This window comes from Apus apus, chromosome 5 (genome assembly GCF_020740795.1).
Source record: "Apus apus isolate bApuApu2 chromosome 5, bApuApu2.pri.cur, whole genome shotgun sequence".
Classification (NCBI taxonomy): domain Eukaryota; kingdom Metazoa; phylum Chordata; class Aves; order Apodiformes; family Apodidae; genus Apus; species Apus apus.
In genome coordinates this window covers 17,691,439-17,707,118 of record NC_067286.1, presented here as the reverse complement: position 1 = coordinate 17,707,118, position 15,680 = coordinate 17,691,439, and the positions used below count along the sequence as shown (strand labels likewise).

The 15,680-nt window shown below is 38.1% G+C and overlaps 1 protein-coding gene across 1 annotated transcript in view; it reads left to right on the top strand.

The window, feature by feature from the left end:
* Window positions 1-12,474, top strand: part of MUC2 (mucin 2, oligomeric mucus/gel-forming) — a 58,283-nt gene extending 45,809 nt beyond the window's left edge. The window contains exons 45-61 of the mRNA XM_051621065.1: window positions 236-410; window positions 947-1,194; window positions 2,320-2,503; window positions 3,251-3,455; window positions 4,086-4,264; window positions 4,926-4,995; window positions 5,314-5,414; window positions 5,579-5,610; window positions 5,784-5,961; window positions 6,540-6,644; window positions 7,514-7,554; window positions 8,211-8,333; window positions 8,797-8,895; window positions 9,543-9,671; window positions 10,325-10,364; window positions 10,649-10,778; window positions 12,219-12,474. Coding sequence (XP_051477025.1) covers window positions 236-410; window positions 947-1,194; window positions 2,320-2,503; window positions 3,251-3,455; window positions 4,086-4,264; window positions 4,926-4,995; window positions 5,314-5,414; window positions 5,579-5,610; window positions 5,784-5,961; window positions 6,540-6,644; window positions 7,514-7,554; window positions 8,211-8,333; window positions 8,797-8,895; window positions 9,543-9,671; window positions 10,325-10,364; window positions 10,649-10,778; window positions 12,219-12,474 — 2,295 coding nt within the window. The remainder of the gene's footprint in view (window positions 1-235; window positions 411-946; window positions 1,195-2,319; window positions 2,504-3,250; window positions 3,456-4,085; window positions 4,265-4,925; window positions 4,996-5,313; window positions 5,415-5,578; window positions 5,611-5,783; window positions 5,962-6,539; window positions 6,645-7,513; window positions 7,555-8,210; window positions 8,334-8,796; window positions 8,896-9,542; window positions 9,672-10,324; window positions 10,365-10,648; window positions 10,779-12,218) is intronic.
* Window positions 12,475-15,680: the final 3,206 nt, after the last annotated feature.

Sequence of the window (15,680 nt, the reverse complement as noted above, 5' to 3'; positions counted from 1 at the left end):
TGATGAGATTAGGTCAGACATTTTATTTCTATTTCTATTTTTAGTTGAAACTAAAAAAGGCCAATTCCCACTTGAGGTTGTTGGCTTGACTCTTATCAGTAATTCTTTTCATTTTGCAGCTCTCAGCAGTGCTAGCTCAATCTTGCAAAAGATTTTCAGGCATAATTGTTGTCAGTCTGACTGCTTCATAACATTTCTCTCTCTCTTCCCCACTCCCTTCTCTTTTGAAACACAGCCCGGTGAATCATGGTGGCTCTGTAACTGCACAAGGGCAATATGTATAGAAGACAACAAAGTCGAGGTGATTCCCATAATCTGTAATCCACCTCCTAAGCCTACATGTGCCAATGGACTTTCTCCTGTGCAAGTCATTGATGAGGATGGATGCTGTTGGCACTGGGAGTGTGATTGTAAGTTATATTTTGTTGAATATGTTGTCCCCTCTGGGAAAAATACTAGCATCAAGATCTGTGGACTAGTGTCGTACAAGGCTGTGACCCACAGACTTCTAGTGTTGGTCTGTTCGGAGTAGCTAATTGATTCTTTCTAGCTAATTTGGACTTTTACTTCATTTGCCATAATTTTTGCATAAATATTGTATTAGTAGAATAAATTAACTCTACCAAGGCAGGATTTAAATGTCCAGATGCACACATATATAGACTAGAAGCCCATACATGTTACTTGTTCACATTATCAGTAAAAGTTTACTTGCGGTGTAGCTAATCCTATTCTCAGTGGTTTATCAGAAATAAGTCAGGTGAACTGGGACCTGAAAGTTCTGTTTCCTCTGTTGTGGATTAGCTCATGCATTGACATATACAATTAAAAAAATTAAATGTTGAAAGTTAGATGAGATGAATCTCACATCTATGGATTTTGTTTGTAGTCTGATCTGATTCTGTATGTTCCCATAAGAAGCTAACCCAGCTATATGTTTTTGTAGGCTACTGCACTGGCTGGGGAGACCCACACTACATGACTTTTGATGGACTGTACTACAGCTATCAAGGGAATTGTACATACGTCCTTGTGGAAGAGATTCATAAGACAGTTGATAACTTTGGTATCTACATTGATAACTACCATTGTGATGCCAGGGATGTAGTCTCCTGTCCTCGAACGCTCATTGTGAGACATGAGACTCAGGAAGTGCGCATAGCAACAGTAAAACCAAATACTCTACAAGTAGAGGTACTGGAGAACATCACCTTTGATTTCTTGATTAAAATATTAATACAGCATCAACCTGATTTGCAATGTTAGGAATAAAAACTGAAAAACAATCTGTATTTTAGATTTAATACCCGTTCGGTTAATAAAGCAAGGACTGCTTTGGAGGACAGCTTTTTTGACTGAATACGTGGAAAAATTTCTACAACTTCTTGCCTTTTGCATCTCAAATATTTGCAGCACCTTATCTCTCCTAAATACATAAATGTGGACAAATTTTTAAGAGTTAATAATATAAATAATATATACAATAAATTAGCTTATAATTAATATTCATGTAACAAAGGAGAAGAAAAATTGTTGAATGGGAGGATACGATGTAAACTAGACATAAAAATGAAGTACTAGGATTAAGTATTTTTTAAAGTACCATTACTAGCTTTGCTGGGTATCACCTTTTTTATTTTTCAAAATAGGGGCTCTTATTTATATTTAATTGATAAACATGATGCCCCAGCTTCAGGGCTTTAAATTTGGGTGAGAAGTGTTTGTTTTTAGTCTTTTCTTGGGTTTGTTTGGTTTATTTTTGTACATTGCTGTGTGGGAATATTACATTAGGTTGCAGCATCTTGCTGAAAATTTGCAAGATTTAGACCTTTTTTTTTCTCCAAAGCAAGGAAATCTACTGTTGCTGAGTAAAAATAGTGGTATTAGTTCCACAGTTATACCATTGTTATGGTATTTAAACAAATAATACAGATTTTGGCTCATTTCTTTAATATGATTTTCCTACAAGCATATTCTTCTTATGCCACAAAAGTTAAAACTGTGTGCATTAGGAATTTAGGAGAATTTTATATCGCACTTTCATGGGGTGTCCTGAATGCCATAGTCACTCTAGTAAATCTCTTCAGTGTTAGTGTTAGAATTTAGCTGGTTTATCAGAGGCAGATAGGCCTTTTCTTTGGCTCAGAGAAGGAAAGTTTAACTTTCCAGTAACATAAAAGGAAACACAGGGAGACTTGTTACAAATTAAAAACACGTTATTTGTATTTACATTCTATCTCCAATGCAAAGTAATGAATGGTCAGTTGTTTTCTGAAGTCAAAATAATATGTCTCTTTTCTGTTTTCTTTTATTTAATAGGTGACAGTAAACAAGCAGGCAGTGGCTTTGCCTTACAAAAAATTTGGTTTGAGTGTTTATGAGTCAGGCATAAATCGTGTCGTGGAAATTCCTGAACTGAAAATTAATGTGACCTACAATGGCTTGTCCTTTTCTATCAGAATGCCCTACAGCTTGTTTGGCAACAACACTCAGGGACAGTGTGGTAAGGCTTGTAATTTTTGCACTTTCAGAAAATCACAAGCAGGTAAATGACAGCCCTGCCACAAAGATGAATGGCAGTGCCCTTGTGGCCAAGAAGGCCAATGGCATCCTAGGGTGTGTTAGAAAGGGTGTGGCTAGTAGGTCAAGGGAGGTTCTCCTCCCCCTCTATTCTGCCTTGGTGAACCCGCATCTGGAGTATTGTGTCCAGTTCTGGGCCCCTCAGTTCAAGAAGGACAGGGAACTGCTTGAAAGAGTCCAGTGCAGAGCCACAAAGATGATGAAGGGAGTGGAACATCTTCCTTATGAGGAAAAGCTGAGGCAGCTGGGTCTGTTTAGCATGGAAAAGAGGAGACTGAGGGGCAACCTCATCAATATTTACAAATATGTTAAGAGGGAGTGTCTGGAGGATGGAGCCAAGCTATTTTCAGTATGTCTAAGTGATGTGACAACAGGCAATGGGTGCAAACTGGAACACAGGAGGTTCCACGTAAGCATCAGAAAAAACTTTACTGTGAGTGTGACAGAGCACTGGAACAGGCTGCCCAGAGAGGTTTTGGAGTCTCCTTCATTGGAGACATTCAAAACCTGCCTGGACGCGTTCCTGTGTGATGTGCTCTGGTGATCCTGCTCTGGCAGGGGGGTTGGACTAGATGATCTTTCGAGGTCCCTTCCAACCCCTAAGATTCTGTGATTCTGTGATTTGATAACAAATCTGTGAGTGAATTCTTTCTTCCCTTACCAATTTTAGGTACTTGCAATAACAACACAGCAGATGACTGTATGTTGCCAAATGGAAACATTGCAGAAAACTGTGAAACTATGGCAGATCATTGGCAAGTTGTTGATCCCTCCAAACCACAGTGCTCTCCAGGCCTATCTCCTACAAAAGCACCTAGCACAACCCCAACACAGCCGTGCAAAGAATCTGCCATCTGTGAGCTTATTTTGGGAAGGTATACATTCCTCTCGGATTTATTTTTTTATCTTCAAATGAAGTGGCAAGTGGATCCATTCCTCAATAAAAAGTATTTCTAACTATTGCTCCATTTCTTGTAACTTTGTGGGTTGCTTCCATTCCTTTTACTATTTACAGATGTTGTTATTTTCTGATATTTGTTTCCAACCCTCTGGCTGCTGTATTAACCTTTCCTGATATTCTCACATTCTTGTATGCTCTCTGCCTTCCACTGTCCTATGCTCTTGCCTTTTTCTACACTCTGCAGAAAACGGAGTCCAACTGACTACAAAAGATCTTCCTTTTTAGAACGTCATGTCAGAATTAAAACAAATCCAAAAAATCAAACAAAATCTCTTTAGAAAAGTAGTTAAACGAGTTAAACGAGATAATAGTCATGCAGCTCCTGGACAGAAAGTACTGGCACCTGAGTGTTTTGTAGGAGAATACTTTAAGATACTTTGAAAGGTTACAATCTTGATAAGTGCTCTTAGTAAAAATCTCTCAGTAATAGTTGTTCACGTCTCCTTAAGCACCACTGTTGCCACATTATATATAACATGGTAAGCACATTGAAGAATTCATGGATTATTCAGTAACGAATAATGATAAATGTTACTGTTTCTAGTGTGTTCGAGCCATGCCACAAATTCGTTCATCCTGAGAAGTACTATGCAGCCTGCGTTTTTGATAGTTGTGTACTTCCCAACTTAGACCTGGAATGCTCAAGTCTGCAGATCTATGCTGCCACCTGTGCTGATCAGGGTGTATGCATTGACTGGAGAAGTCATACCAAGGGTGTTTGTAGTAAGTATTTGGCCATTTACCTTGAACTATTAGGGAAGATTATATGGAGCTGCTTCGGCAAGAATGTCCTAACGATAAGTCGTACTGCTTTCTGAGCAAAGAAAACACCAATACATCACAGCAGCTGCTTTCCTCAACTAATTTTACAGGTAACATTTTTAACAACGAAGTGTTAAATGAGCCTGCAAAATTATACATAAGTCAACTGTGCCAGAAACATCTGCTTTGGTGGATACATTTTTGCACAGGGGCAGTTTTGTGCTTTGCAGGCATCAGCAGATCACTGTGTTTAATGACATATTCATTCAGTTTCAGTTATAGTAGGAAGAGGACAGAGGGTAGGAATACCCTTCCCTTCAAGAACTTGTGCAAAAGAGACCAAAATTATGAAGAAATTTTTAATCAAGATGTAGACATTTGGCTTTAGTTCCTTAACGTAAAGAATGGTTCTATATCTCTATAGCTAAATTGCATAAAATAATTCAATTCAGAGACATGAGTGATAATCTGTTTTTTTTTTTCCTTTTTCCTTCTCAAGATTGTAAAAAATACATAGCAAATACATACACGTAGTCAGTGTTTAGTTTCTTGGCATAAGGCCATGGGGCTTTTATATTATATTTTTACTGAGCTCTTCCTCCTTTTTATTCTCCCATTGCAGCTTATAAATGCCCCGCAGATAAAGAGTACAGAGCATGTGGTCCTGTTAAAGAGATAACCTGCAAATCAAGGTAAACAATTCCTTCACTGTTTGTTATAGCTCATATAAATGTTCAGTCATATCTAATACATAGGTGGATGAGAGAAATAAACATGCTGCTGTGTCTTAAATTGACTGCCAAATTTGCTACCATTCTCTTGATCCTAAATCTGGATGCCTGTACTGTTTATGTTGTTTGGCTATACCAACCATGAACATTGACAATCCCTAAGTCAGAAATGTGCAGATCATTTGCCACTGTATCTTCAGTGAAAGTTTTTTTGGTGTAATCTTCCTCTGAGTGCCTGTGACAGTAACGGTGTTCCTCTGAACATTTTGTCTCATACAGTCACCAAAACGAAACTTCAACTAAACAAGTGGAAGGCTGTTTCTGTCCTAATGGGACAATGCTGTATGACTCTGGTGTGGATGTCTGCGTGAAAACCTGTGGTGAGTTTTACTGCTTCACTTGGATGCATGTTTGTTTCCTCTTTATTTTTTACTTCTCATGAATGCAACATAGATCTGGCTGTATGAAGTACTCAAACAATATATAGTAGAGATGTCTACTGTTATATGAATGGTAATGGAAATTTATTTTTATATTTTTACAGGTTGTGTTGGAGTGGATAAGATACCAAGAGAGGTATGCTGCCATACACTTTTGTATTTCAAATAGAGGCTGGGGGAGGGAGAGAGGAGTGATCTCCACTGATGCCGTCTTGCTTTGTGGTCTCCTAACCTTCCATTCCTATTTTTACTTCTGTTCTTTTTAATTGGTAACCATGCAATCACTCACTTTATTTTCTTTAATGACAGTTCGGGGAAAAATTCACAGTCAACTGTCAGGACTGTATTTGCCTGGAAGGTGGAATTGGCATTGTATGTAATCCACATGAATGTCCCAAACAAGATAAGATCAGTTGTGATGGAGAAGGCTTCTATAAGGTCAATGAAGTCAATCCTGAAGACTCTTGCTGCCCCATTGTCACCTGCAGTGAGTTTATACTTTTGTTTCTAGTCTTTCTATACTTCTTAATAATAAAAAGGAAAAGAGGATAGCACCAAAGACCTGCAGCAGGGAATCACAAAATAATACCTTTCCTCATACTTTTTAAAATCAGCTTGCCCAGTGTTAGGGAAAAGATGTTTCAATATTGCAGTGATCCAGCATAACTGAATTTACAGTTATGGGACTCAGCATAACTGAATTTATAGTTCTCGAGTTCAGGACTACATTTTATGCAATTAAAATGCAGGTAGATTACGGAATTCTTTGTGGGTTTTCATTTTGCAGCAGCTGCCTACAAACTCAGTGAAAGTAACCATTAGCCACTACTACTACTTGTGATAGTTTTTTAACACTTGCATAGCAGAAAAATATTCATAAACTAGTGTAGCCCCCCAGTCCCATGCATAGATTCACTATGAAAAAAGTGTTCTCTTTCTGCAATTAGTTTCTTTGGAGAGGATCTGGACTGTTTCCAGGCAATGGAATGTCTGTCCTAAATGCTTTAATAGATGCCTATTTGTAGTAGCTGTGATTCTTATTCCTTTTTTTTTTTTTTTTTTCAGAATGCAATACAAGCTTGTGCACAACCAAAGCCCCCAAGTGTGCACTGGGATTTGAAGTTCAGTCTCATATCCCCAGTGGTCAATGCTGCCCTGTATACCAGTGTGGTAAGTACCTTGGAAATATAACACAATTCTTAACATTATATATTACATCATTTAACATCACACTTACTAAAACTGTATGTGTTGGGGTTTTACTCAGGATGGTCTGTTAAACCAGGGACAATAGTGGTCTTGATCCCTTCCCTCCCCCCACCCAGGTAGGGAAAGGAGACAGAGTAAAGAGTGAGACACTTTCTGGATTGAAAACTAAACTAGACAGCTTTAATTAAATACATCAACATTCCAGTGTTACCAGCCTACTAACTGTAAAACTTTCTGCTAGTTAACAGAGAGCTCACTGAAGGAAAAAAAACCAAACACTAAAAAGAAAATTGGCTTCATCCTGGCTCAAACCAGGGCAGTATGCAATAGCATATTGAAAGAGGTAATAAACACAGTCAGATTGTACAAATTGGTTACTATTAACATTGGTTACTACTGTTACGGTTATGACAAACAGCTACAAAATCAAATACAGCTCAGATGGCACAAGTTCAGTTTTCCTGGTTGTAAGTACATGTAAGAACAGCTGCAGAATTAACTGGGACTGTGGTCTCAGGTTAATGTAGCAAAATGTCTCTGTAAGCATTGCCAGTAGAAGAAACCTTTACAAAGCCTGCTTTGTTTTTGATAACTGAAACAGGGAACTACTTGTACCTGTTAAGTGGACATTCTTGGCTATGAACTGGACTGCGTATATTGGGCAAAAACTACGTTTTTGCACATGCAGTATTTGTTCTTATACTTTATGTATGTTGTATCTGCTGCCTGAAATGGGGAATTTGACCACATGCATTGTGATTCATTGTGGAAGAAGTGAGTTTAACTGCAGTGTCCCGTATGTAACCACCTAACTCCTTGCTTGTTAACAGTTCCCAAGAGGGTTTGTGTCCATCAGAGTGCTGAGTTCTTGGTAAGTTCCTATTTCAACAATGTTCTGAAAATGCTTAAAATACCAGTTAGTACGCTTTAGCAGAAGTGCTATGAGGAGGTTTATCTAGTACAATCAGTATTTTAAAAAAATTTAAATTCCTGTCAGAAGATCATCAGTATCACAAAGCCTAAATATCTTCTGAAAAGATTGGTGTGTATGAAAGAGACTGAAGAGTTGTGTGTATGTCAGTAAGAGAGAGAGATTTGGGTTTAGAGTTAAATGTGCATGCATTTTAAAAAGTCGGTCCACATTTACTGTCAACATGGTATTGTAGTTTTAAGACTACGGTTTTGAAAAGAAAAAGAGTTGTAAATTAGTATTATTCTAAACAGACCTAGATTCCGAATAAATTGTTTGGTCTAGTAATTGTTTTATTGCAGAGATTTGCATGATACCTGTCCTTTTAATTTCCAAGTTTATCATTGCTATCTAGGACCTGCATAAAGACATGTTAAATTAAATTCATTACTTAAAATGTTGTCTTCATATATAGCTAACCAAACAGCTAGTCAATACTGTTTATGTTTATTTCTTTTTTCATGGCTTGCTTCACGGAGTTTTTAGAAATTAAGAAATGTCTGTCACACATGTCAGCTGTCATTAATTTATTAACATTTTTTTCGTAAAATTTATAGCCTAATTCCTCAGTCTTCATTGATAAGTGTCAGAATTGTTTCTGCACTAATGAAGTTAACGTCAGCACTCAACTGAATATCATCTCATGTGAACATATTCCATGTGACACATATTGTGAACCAGTAAGTGACAAATTTAAAACAAACAAACAAAAAACCCCTTAAATACCCGTGTACCTGAAAAGCAGTTTGGTCAATGAGTGGTATGAGCAAAGAGCAGGGAGCAGAAATATGGAGTCCAACTTCAACATGGATACCAACTGTGCTTGAGCAATCTATCGTGTGACTCTTGACTATGTAACTTACAGTGTTCAGTTCACATAGGGAGGATTAACTGTAAAATTTCTGTAGGGAACTCAATAGAGTGATATTTAATTATTAGGCATATTTATTATAGTGTCTTAATTTATTCCATCTACAGTCTGCTTTTACTGTCTTTTGTTGAGTTGGGACACAGGCATAGAAAGGCACAAATTTAGGGTACACTTCAAGGCATAATTAATTAATGGGTTAGTACTTTTTCATTTATTTCTCAAAAATGCATCTATCATAGTGCTTTCATATTTTAATTAATTTTAATATCTAGGGTTATGAACGTCGACCAGTGAAAGGTGAATGTTGTGGAAAATGTGTGCAGACTAAGTGTGTTATACATACAGCACAAAATTCTAACCTCATCTTGAGTGTAAGTATGCTCTACATCTTATATCTTTACCAAATTTGTAAAATACCCCCTTGTCAGAGATAAAGTTTAGTGTATGTTTGCACCTGAAAGGTGTTCAGCTAAAACAAAGCCTAATGACAAGTTCTTGGCCCAAAGGAAGGACTCATGACATTAAATTTTCAGGAAGCCTCTTCCTGGAATGACAAACCCAATATATTTGAAAAGGTTTTTTGTGTGATGTCTGGAATCTTAAACTTTTCTATATTATTTGATTTCTGTGTACTGAAAAACACTAGTAAAGCCTGTATATTAAACAATTGTATTACCTCTGGATGATGAAAGTTTAGGATTGTTCTGAATTACCATAGGTAATTGGTAATAGCTTTCCCAAGGCAAAATCTATTGACATGGATGAGCTTGTTAATAATTCTGTTGTGTTCTAAATACTTTAGAGAGTTTTTCATTTTCCAATGGAAATCCCATGTAAAAGTGAAGATTCTCTCCATGTGTGGTATACTGCAATACATGTAATACTCTGTATCCAAAATGGTTGTTAACCTAAACGTATTTAACTGGGAAAAAAGAGGAATGTCATTGTCAGAGAACAGGAAAATTTCTGTCTGAGCTCCCTTCAGCTTTTTGTATTACATTTTGTATTTTGCTTGCAGCCTGGAGAGTTTAAAAATGATCCTAACAACAACTGCACCATTTATAGCTGTGTAACGATGCACAATCAGTTTATCTCTTCCACATCTGAGATTACCTGCCCAGCATTCAATGAGGACAGCTGCAAACCTGTAAGTAAATACAGAAAACTTACCTTCTACTCAATGATTACTTCAGTTTAGTTCAGCCACCAAACTAGCAAAAAATTTCCAATTAAACTCTGTTGACCTTTCACCAAATTTTCTCAGTCCAAAGGGCAAAAGTTTCTGCTGCATCCATGCACAGACCTTAGAGAGTACAAAACAAGATACCTGAATTAGAGCTCAAGGTTTATAACTGGCAGCTGCCTCTAAGGAGCAAAAATGCTGAGGTACAATGTCCTCACTGACTGCTTTGTATGGGGTCCTGTCTTAAACAGGAACCATGTTCTTTCATGATAGAGAAACACGAGCTGTTCAGTCAGTAGGCTGTCAGTAACATCATGCATATTCCCCATTCAAATATAGACCTCTTGGAGAAAATACTTACTTTAAATTATTTCTGAGGAAAAAATTGCATTATGGCAACTGTATACTTCTTTCAAAGTATTTATTTCCACAGTCCTTTGTAAATGGATAGATTTCAAGTCTGGAAGAAACCATTATTTTTGTTTGTTCAGATGGATGCTACAGTTTTTGGTGTTTATTTCCAGCCATGGAGGAGTTGCTCTCCTCAGTTATTGACTTAAAATGTTCTTTGATACAGGGGGGAAAAAATTAAATTTTTATTTTTTTTTTTTTTTTAGGGAACTATTACATTCTTACCTAACGGTTGTTGCAAAACCTGTAAGTATGCCAGCATATCTGAATCATGAACACAGATAATGAATTTTCTTCTTAAATCAATCCATTTTCCAGCCATAGAGGCTGATGTGTTTGTATTTAAATAGTTACTTCATGTTTGTTATTCCAAGCATTGACTGTCCCATCTCGCTAGTAAAGTTTAAACTGAAGCAGAAAGACCACTTAAGATAATTCTTCGAGTGGACTAGTGAAGCTCAGAGACTGCTGAACTGCAAGGAACTGCTGGAGCTATTTCACTCTAAGTATTTTCTGATCTTTACTTATAGGTGCACCTCTGGATAGTCCCACACCATGCTCTGTCCGTCAAAGAACAGACTTCATTGTCTATAAGGGCTGCCGTTCTGTGGACAGAGTTGTCATGACTGAATGTGAAGGAACATGTGGAACCTTCTCACTGTAAGCAAACTGTTCATACAATGAGATTTGAATTTGGCTGTCACTGAGCTTGTTTAAATAAAAGGAATAATTAATAGGTAGACTACAGAATGGTAGAAGACCTGAAACGATCAGCTCCCCAAATCATGGGCACAAAATAATGAAATTTGTGACTGAACATTTGATTCATTTTACTAAAAAGCAGAAAGTGTATTAAATTGCCTTGGGAATCAGACAGCTATGACAAAGTCTGTTCATCCACTAAAAGCTGCCTTTCCTGTGATTTGTGTCAGACCACCTTGCCTAGAAATCATCACAAAAGAACCAGTAACAGGAATAAGCCAAGAGAGCAGCCAGACCTGATGCTCATAAGCAGAAAAGCTGCTTCTCAACAATAAACATATAAAATTAAATGCATATTAAAACATGCACGATTTTTATACAGATGCTTTAGGGGCAGTGTTAGTAGAGTAGTTTCACTGTACACTTTTTTTCTGAAATTGGAGAATTTACAAGAAATCAGCAATAAAAAAAACAACTAGTACACTTTTTTTCTGAAATTGGAGAATTTACAAGAAATCAGCAATAAAAAAAACAACTAGTAGGACATCTGGTACTGAGGTATTAAAACACTATAAACCCACAGTTTTAGCTCCCCAAAGAAACTGTCATTTTCTGCCTATCACTGAGTATGCTACAGTGCACCTTACATGGGAGAAAACTGATCTTTAGTGTCATACTGACCCCCAATTAGCTAATGGGTTTATCAGTATTTTGAAATACCTTATCATCTTAGAGTCTTCCTGTGGTTGCCTCTGCACACAAATGCAAGGAAAAGATGGCTCCTGACACAGTTTATAACTGGACATTAACAGATTTTGCTGATTTTGAATGGTACTTGAGAAGCTGATGAGCAAGAACAAGGTGGCAAAAAATACATTGCTTTGAGATAGGAACAGAAAGATCTGCTGTTTCCTGTTTCTTGTTAACACTGCCCAGTTTGGGATATGAATTTTGGATCACTTCATGCAGTTGTAGCCCTTGTAGCCAGCTGATGTTATTCCATTGTATATGGCATAGCAGCCACTTGCCTATATGATTTTCTTACTCAGGTCAGGGCTTTGTCTGCCCTTCATTGTTGATCTGGTGCATCTAACACCCGTCAGCACTGGAATTATGAGAGGAATATAGAGGAAGCTGAGCTTCTAGAACTCACTGTTTGTTTTTGCACTGGAACTTTGATACTAATTGTTTTATCAGAAAAAAACTTAACAAATGCAATGAATTTTAGAATTATATTACAACCACTGCTCTGTCAGCTGAGTGCTTTCATTCGCCACAACTGTGGCCACTCTACACATTAATCCAAACTTCTCACAGGAGTTCAGTACCTAATTTCACCCTCTTCTCTGTATGATGGCTTCTAGCACAGAGTAATGTTGCCTTTTTCTGTGTTAACAGATACTCTGCTGAGGCCAATTCCATGGAGCACAGCTGTTCCTGCTGCAGGGAATCAAGGAGTTCCGAGAAGATGGTGACACTGAAATGCCCCGATGGGAATTTAATTCTGCATAAGTATATATATGTGGAAAGCTGCAGCTGTCAAGACACTGAATGCAACAGCTCACAATCCAATGAGTTGCAGAGTACAGAAGAAAAAGACAAGGCCAGCGTTCTGAACCGTATCAAGAGGGCCATTAGCTTAACATCAAAATGAAGAGTTAAAAACCTCACAGCATTTAACTAAAAGAATTATGCACCTTTTCACCTTTCTTGACTACTTTTGAACTTTGCTTTTCCCAGTTACTGTAATCTGTTTGTTCGCTGTTTTAACAGTGCTCTATTTATTTGTGCACTAAGTAAGAACACAACTTTGTATTCTTCCAAGTGCCTGGCCTTTAGGATTCTTTTATAATCATTTTATTTTCTCTGAATGATTAAAAGCACATTTCAAAAAACACGTGTTTTCTACTTATTCATGTGCTGTCCTAATGAGTCTGAGTTTTAAAAGAGAAGGAAATTATTTTTCAAGTTATAAGAAGTCAACTGACATATTTCCCAAGTTTTTGAGTTATCTAATTCTGGGTCCTTAAGGACTGAAGTATCAGAAGGCCCTATCTGGAGTACCACACGTTTACTCAGAATTTGATGCTATCTGCCAGAACAAAGCCAAAAATCAATAATATGTTATGAAGTGATTCATATGACTTGAAGAAACTTCTAGATCAGCACCAGATTTTATTTTAGCAGGGCTATGTATGTTAGAACAGGTATGTCATCACAATTACATATTTACACTAAGAAAATAGTCTCTCACCTATGAGAACATGAAATTTATTCACAGTGCTTGACGGATGTATAGTTAGTACTACTACAGTAGGAGGTCTCCAAATTCAAAAGTTGCAAAACAGATGCCTGTCTGAGCCAGTAATCCTAGGCTTCCTCTACAGGAATTTGAGATAGCCATTTTCAACATTCATTTGTCTCACAACAAAGGGCATATCCAAAGGAGGTTAGCTGACTTGCATTCTAAAGTGCCTGTCTATCTGATCTTATTGTAAGTGGAGCAGGAGGAGATTACCTAGGATTCTCTCTTGAATAATCTGAAGTACAATGAAGGTAATCCACACCTTCTGTTCTGTGTGAAAAATGTTTTTGGTATTATTTTGTCTCTGTTAATGGGCACTAATTGTGCATTACCCTTCTGAAAACTTAAGAGTCACTTCTTGAACCACAGACAACCTGAATACAAGCATCTTTGTTACCTAAAGAATTTGTGACAGCATTTTGTGCTACTAGTAGTCCTGCCAAATATGTTGCAGTTTAGAATGCAGACCCTGGTAGGAATGGACAGAAAATGAAACTTGGTAAGTTTTGCATTTATACAATACTATAATTAGAGAGCTAATTTCTGCGGAGAGGGAGTGGTAGCTGATCTAAGAAGGAAGTTTATAAAGCAAGCTCCAGAACTAATGAAGCCTTGTTTCTGCTTTAGTGTGAGTTTCTAGGGATATCTGGCTGTAGGTTCATTTTGAGGTGTGACTGAGACTTTTCTCCTGGGGCACTTAGGTCACTCATCTCTGTGGACTATTTGTTATCTAACAACTTCTGTGTTGACACTTTTCCTTGAGTTGTTTGAAAACAAACCAACAACACCCCACTTTTCTCAAAATCTTTTGCCTTTTAGCTGTCTTTGAGATACTAATTTTTGCAGTTACTTTTTTTCTGAAGTCAACAAATAGCTTCTGGAGAGAAATAGATACAAGGTGTGATCAAATCTGCCTCGTTTCCTATGAAAAATTTCAAATATTCAAAGTCAGGAGTGACATTCTGCTGCACGCTATATTTACACTGAAGACCAAAGTCTCCCTTGCTTAATTTTGGCATTTGTTCTGCAGTTTTTAGGGCCTCTTTCTGTCCCTTCCAGTGATGGGCAAACTGCTACTAAATAAGGAATATAAAAGATCCTGCATAAAAGTCTGCACATTTTGGCTTTATCACTGGAGGACAGTTTATAGCTAAGAATGTGAAACTACTTTGGACATAAAAAAGCAAACTGCCTCCAAAAGGGAGTTTCTCCTACACCAAGTAGTGAGTTTTACCTCTGAGAAGAATGAATGCAGCTATTTCTCCCCCAGACACCAGTATGGCATTAGCAAGCACTCAAAAACGGTTATTCTGACAGGAATGACGTCCTTGCAGTGCTCTGCTTTATAGCAGCCCCTTCATCTTTGCTGCTGAGTCACTGCTGCAGATAGGCAGGCTCCCAAGTGGGTGCTTTCAGAAAATTCTTCCTTGGCGGTTCCAGGTCAAACTGTGTATGTCAAACCTCCACCCCTGTCTGCACTCTTGGTCACCTTAGAGCTTTGCAGTTCAGTTCACACCATTGGAACCAGATGAAAAAACTGAACAGATTAAACTTTTTCCAGTGGAAAAGTCTACAAATAGTCTTCTGTAGAGAAATGAAGGAAAGAAGTTTTAACTTTGTAACCCTTCAAAGAGAGTAGTAGTGGCAGTGAGCTTTTGCTTCCTTCCCACAACCCTCTTGGAATTAAATGGAGACCTGTCCTGCCTGATCCTGTGGACCATTTCATTTTCTAAGCAACAGCCGTTGAGTCTGCAGGTCAAAAGCAGAGACTGATCTAGAAAACCAGGGGACAAACTCAAGAAATCCCTCACAAGGTAATGTCAGCCCTTTAGGGGCTCAGAGGAGGTGGTGACGAGTGGAATAACGACTTTACAACCAGTAAGGTTATAAAGAAGGTATGTGTATTCAGCGCTGGGTGCACGGGTGATGGCTCCTCCACAAACGTGCACACACTAGAGCTGTTGGCAAGCTCCTTATATGACACAAAGTAATACATATTCATCCATGTTGTTGCATATACATTAGGTGTCCGAGGATAGGGAGGGGTTATTACAATTAGTTCCCGGAAATCATTATCATAGTTGCCACCCCGGGCTCCTCCTTGCTGCGTCTGCGCAGTGTCTCCTGGGGGGTCGCAGGCGGGCGTCTTTGGGATGAAGGCCGTATGTCTTCATCGCTGTGCACTTTTCACCTCTGGCACTCCTTTCTGGAGTCTGCTCCACGTTCTTGCCTCTCAGCAAGTTTCTGGGGGTACATCCTCTCACACAATACCCTCATTTACATTCCAAGCCTTATCGATACATTCTAAGTCTTATCTATGCTAAACAATGCCATCCTGTTTACTCCTTATGTGTTAGTCCTTTTTACCAAGGGTGGCCGTCTGGTTTTCCTTAGATCAGTGGGATCCCATTGCCTTCCAGGCAGGACCTACTGCAATGAGCACTGACAGCTTCTTGAAAAGCATTGGCGCTGCAGGCGAATGGTCTCAACTCCCTCTCTCCTCCAAGAATGACTCAAATGTCTAGGAATTTCTTTGTCTTCTGGAGTCTAGAAAG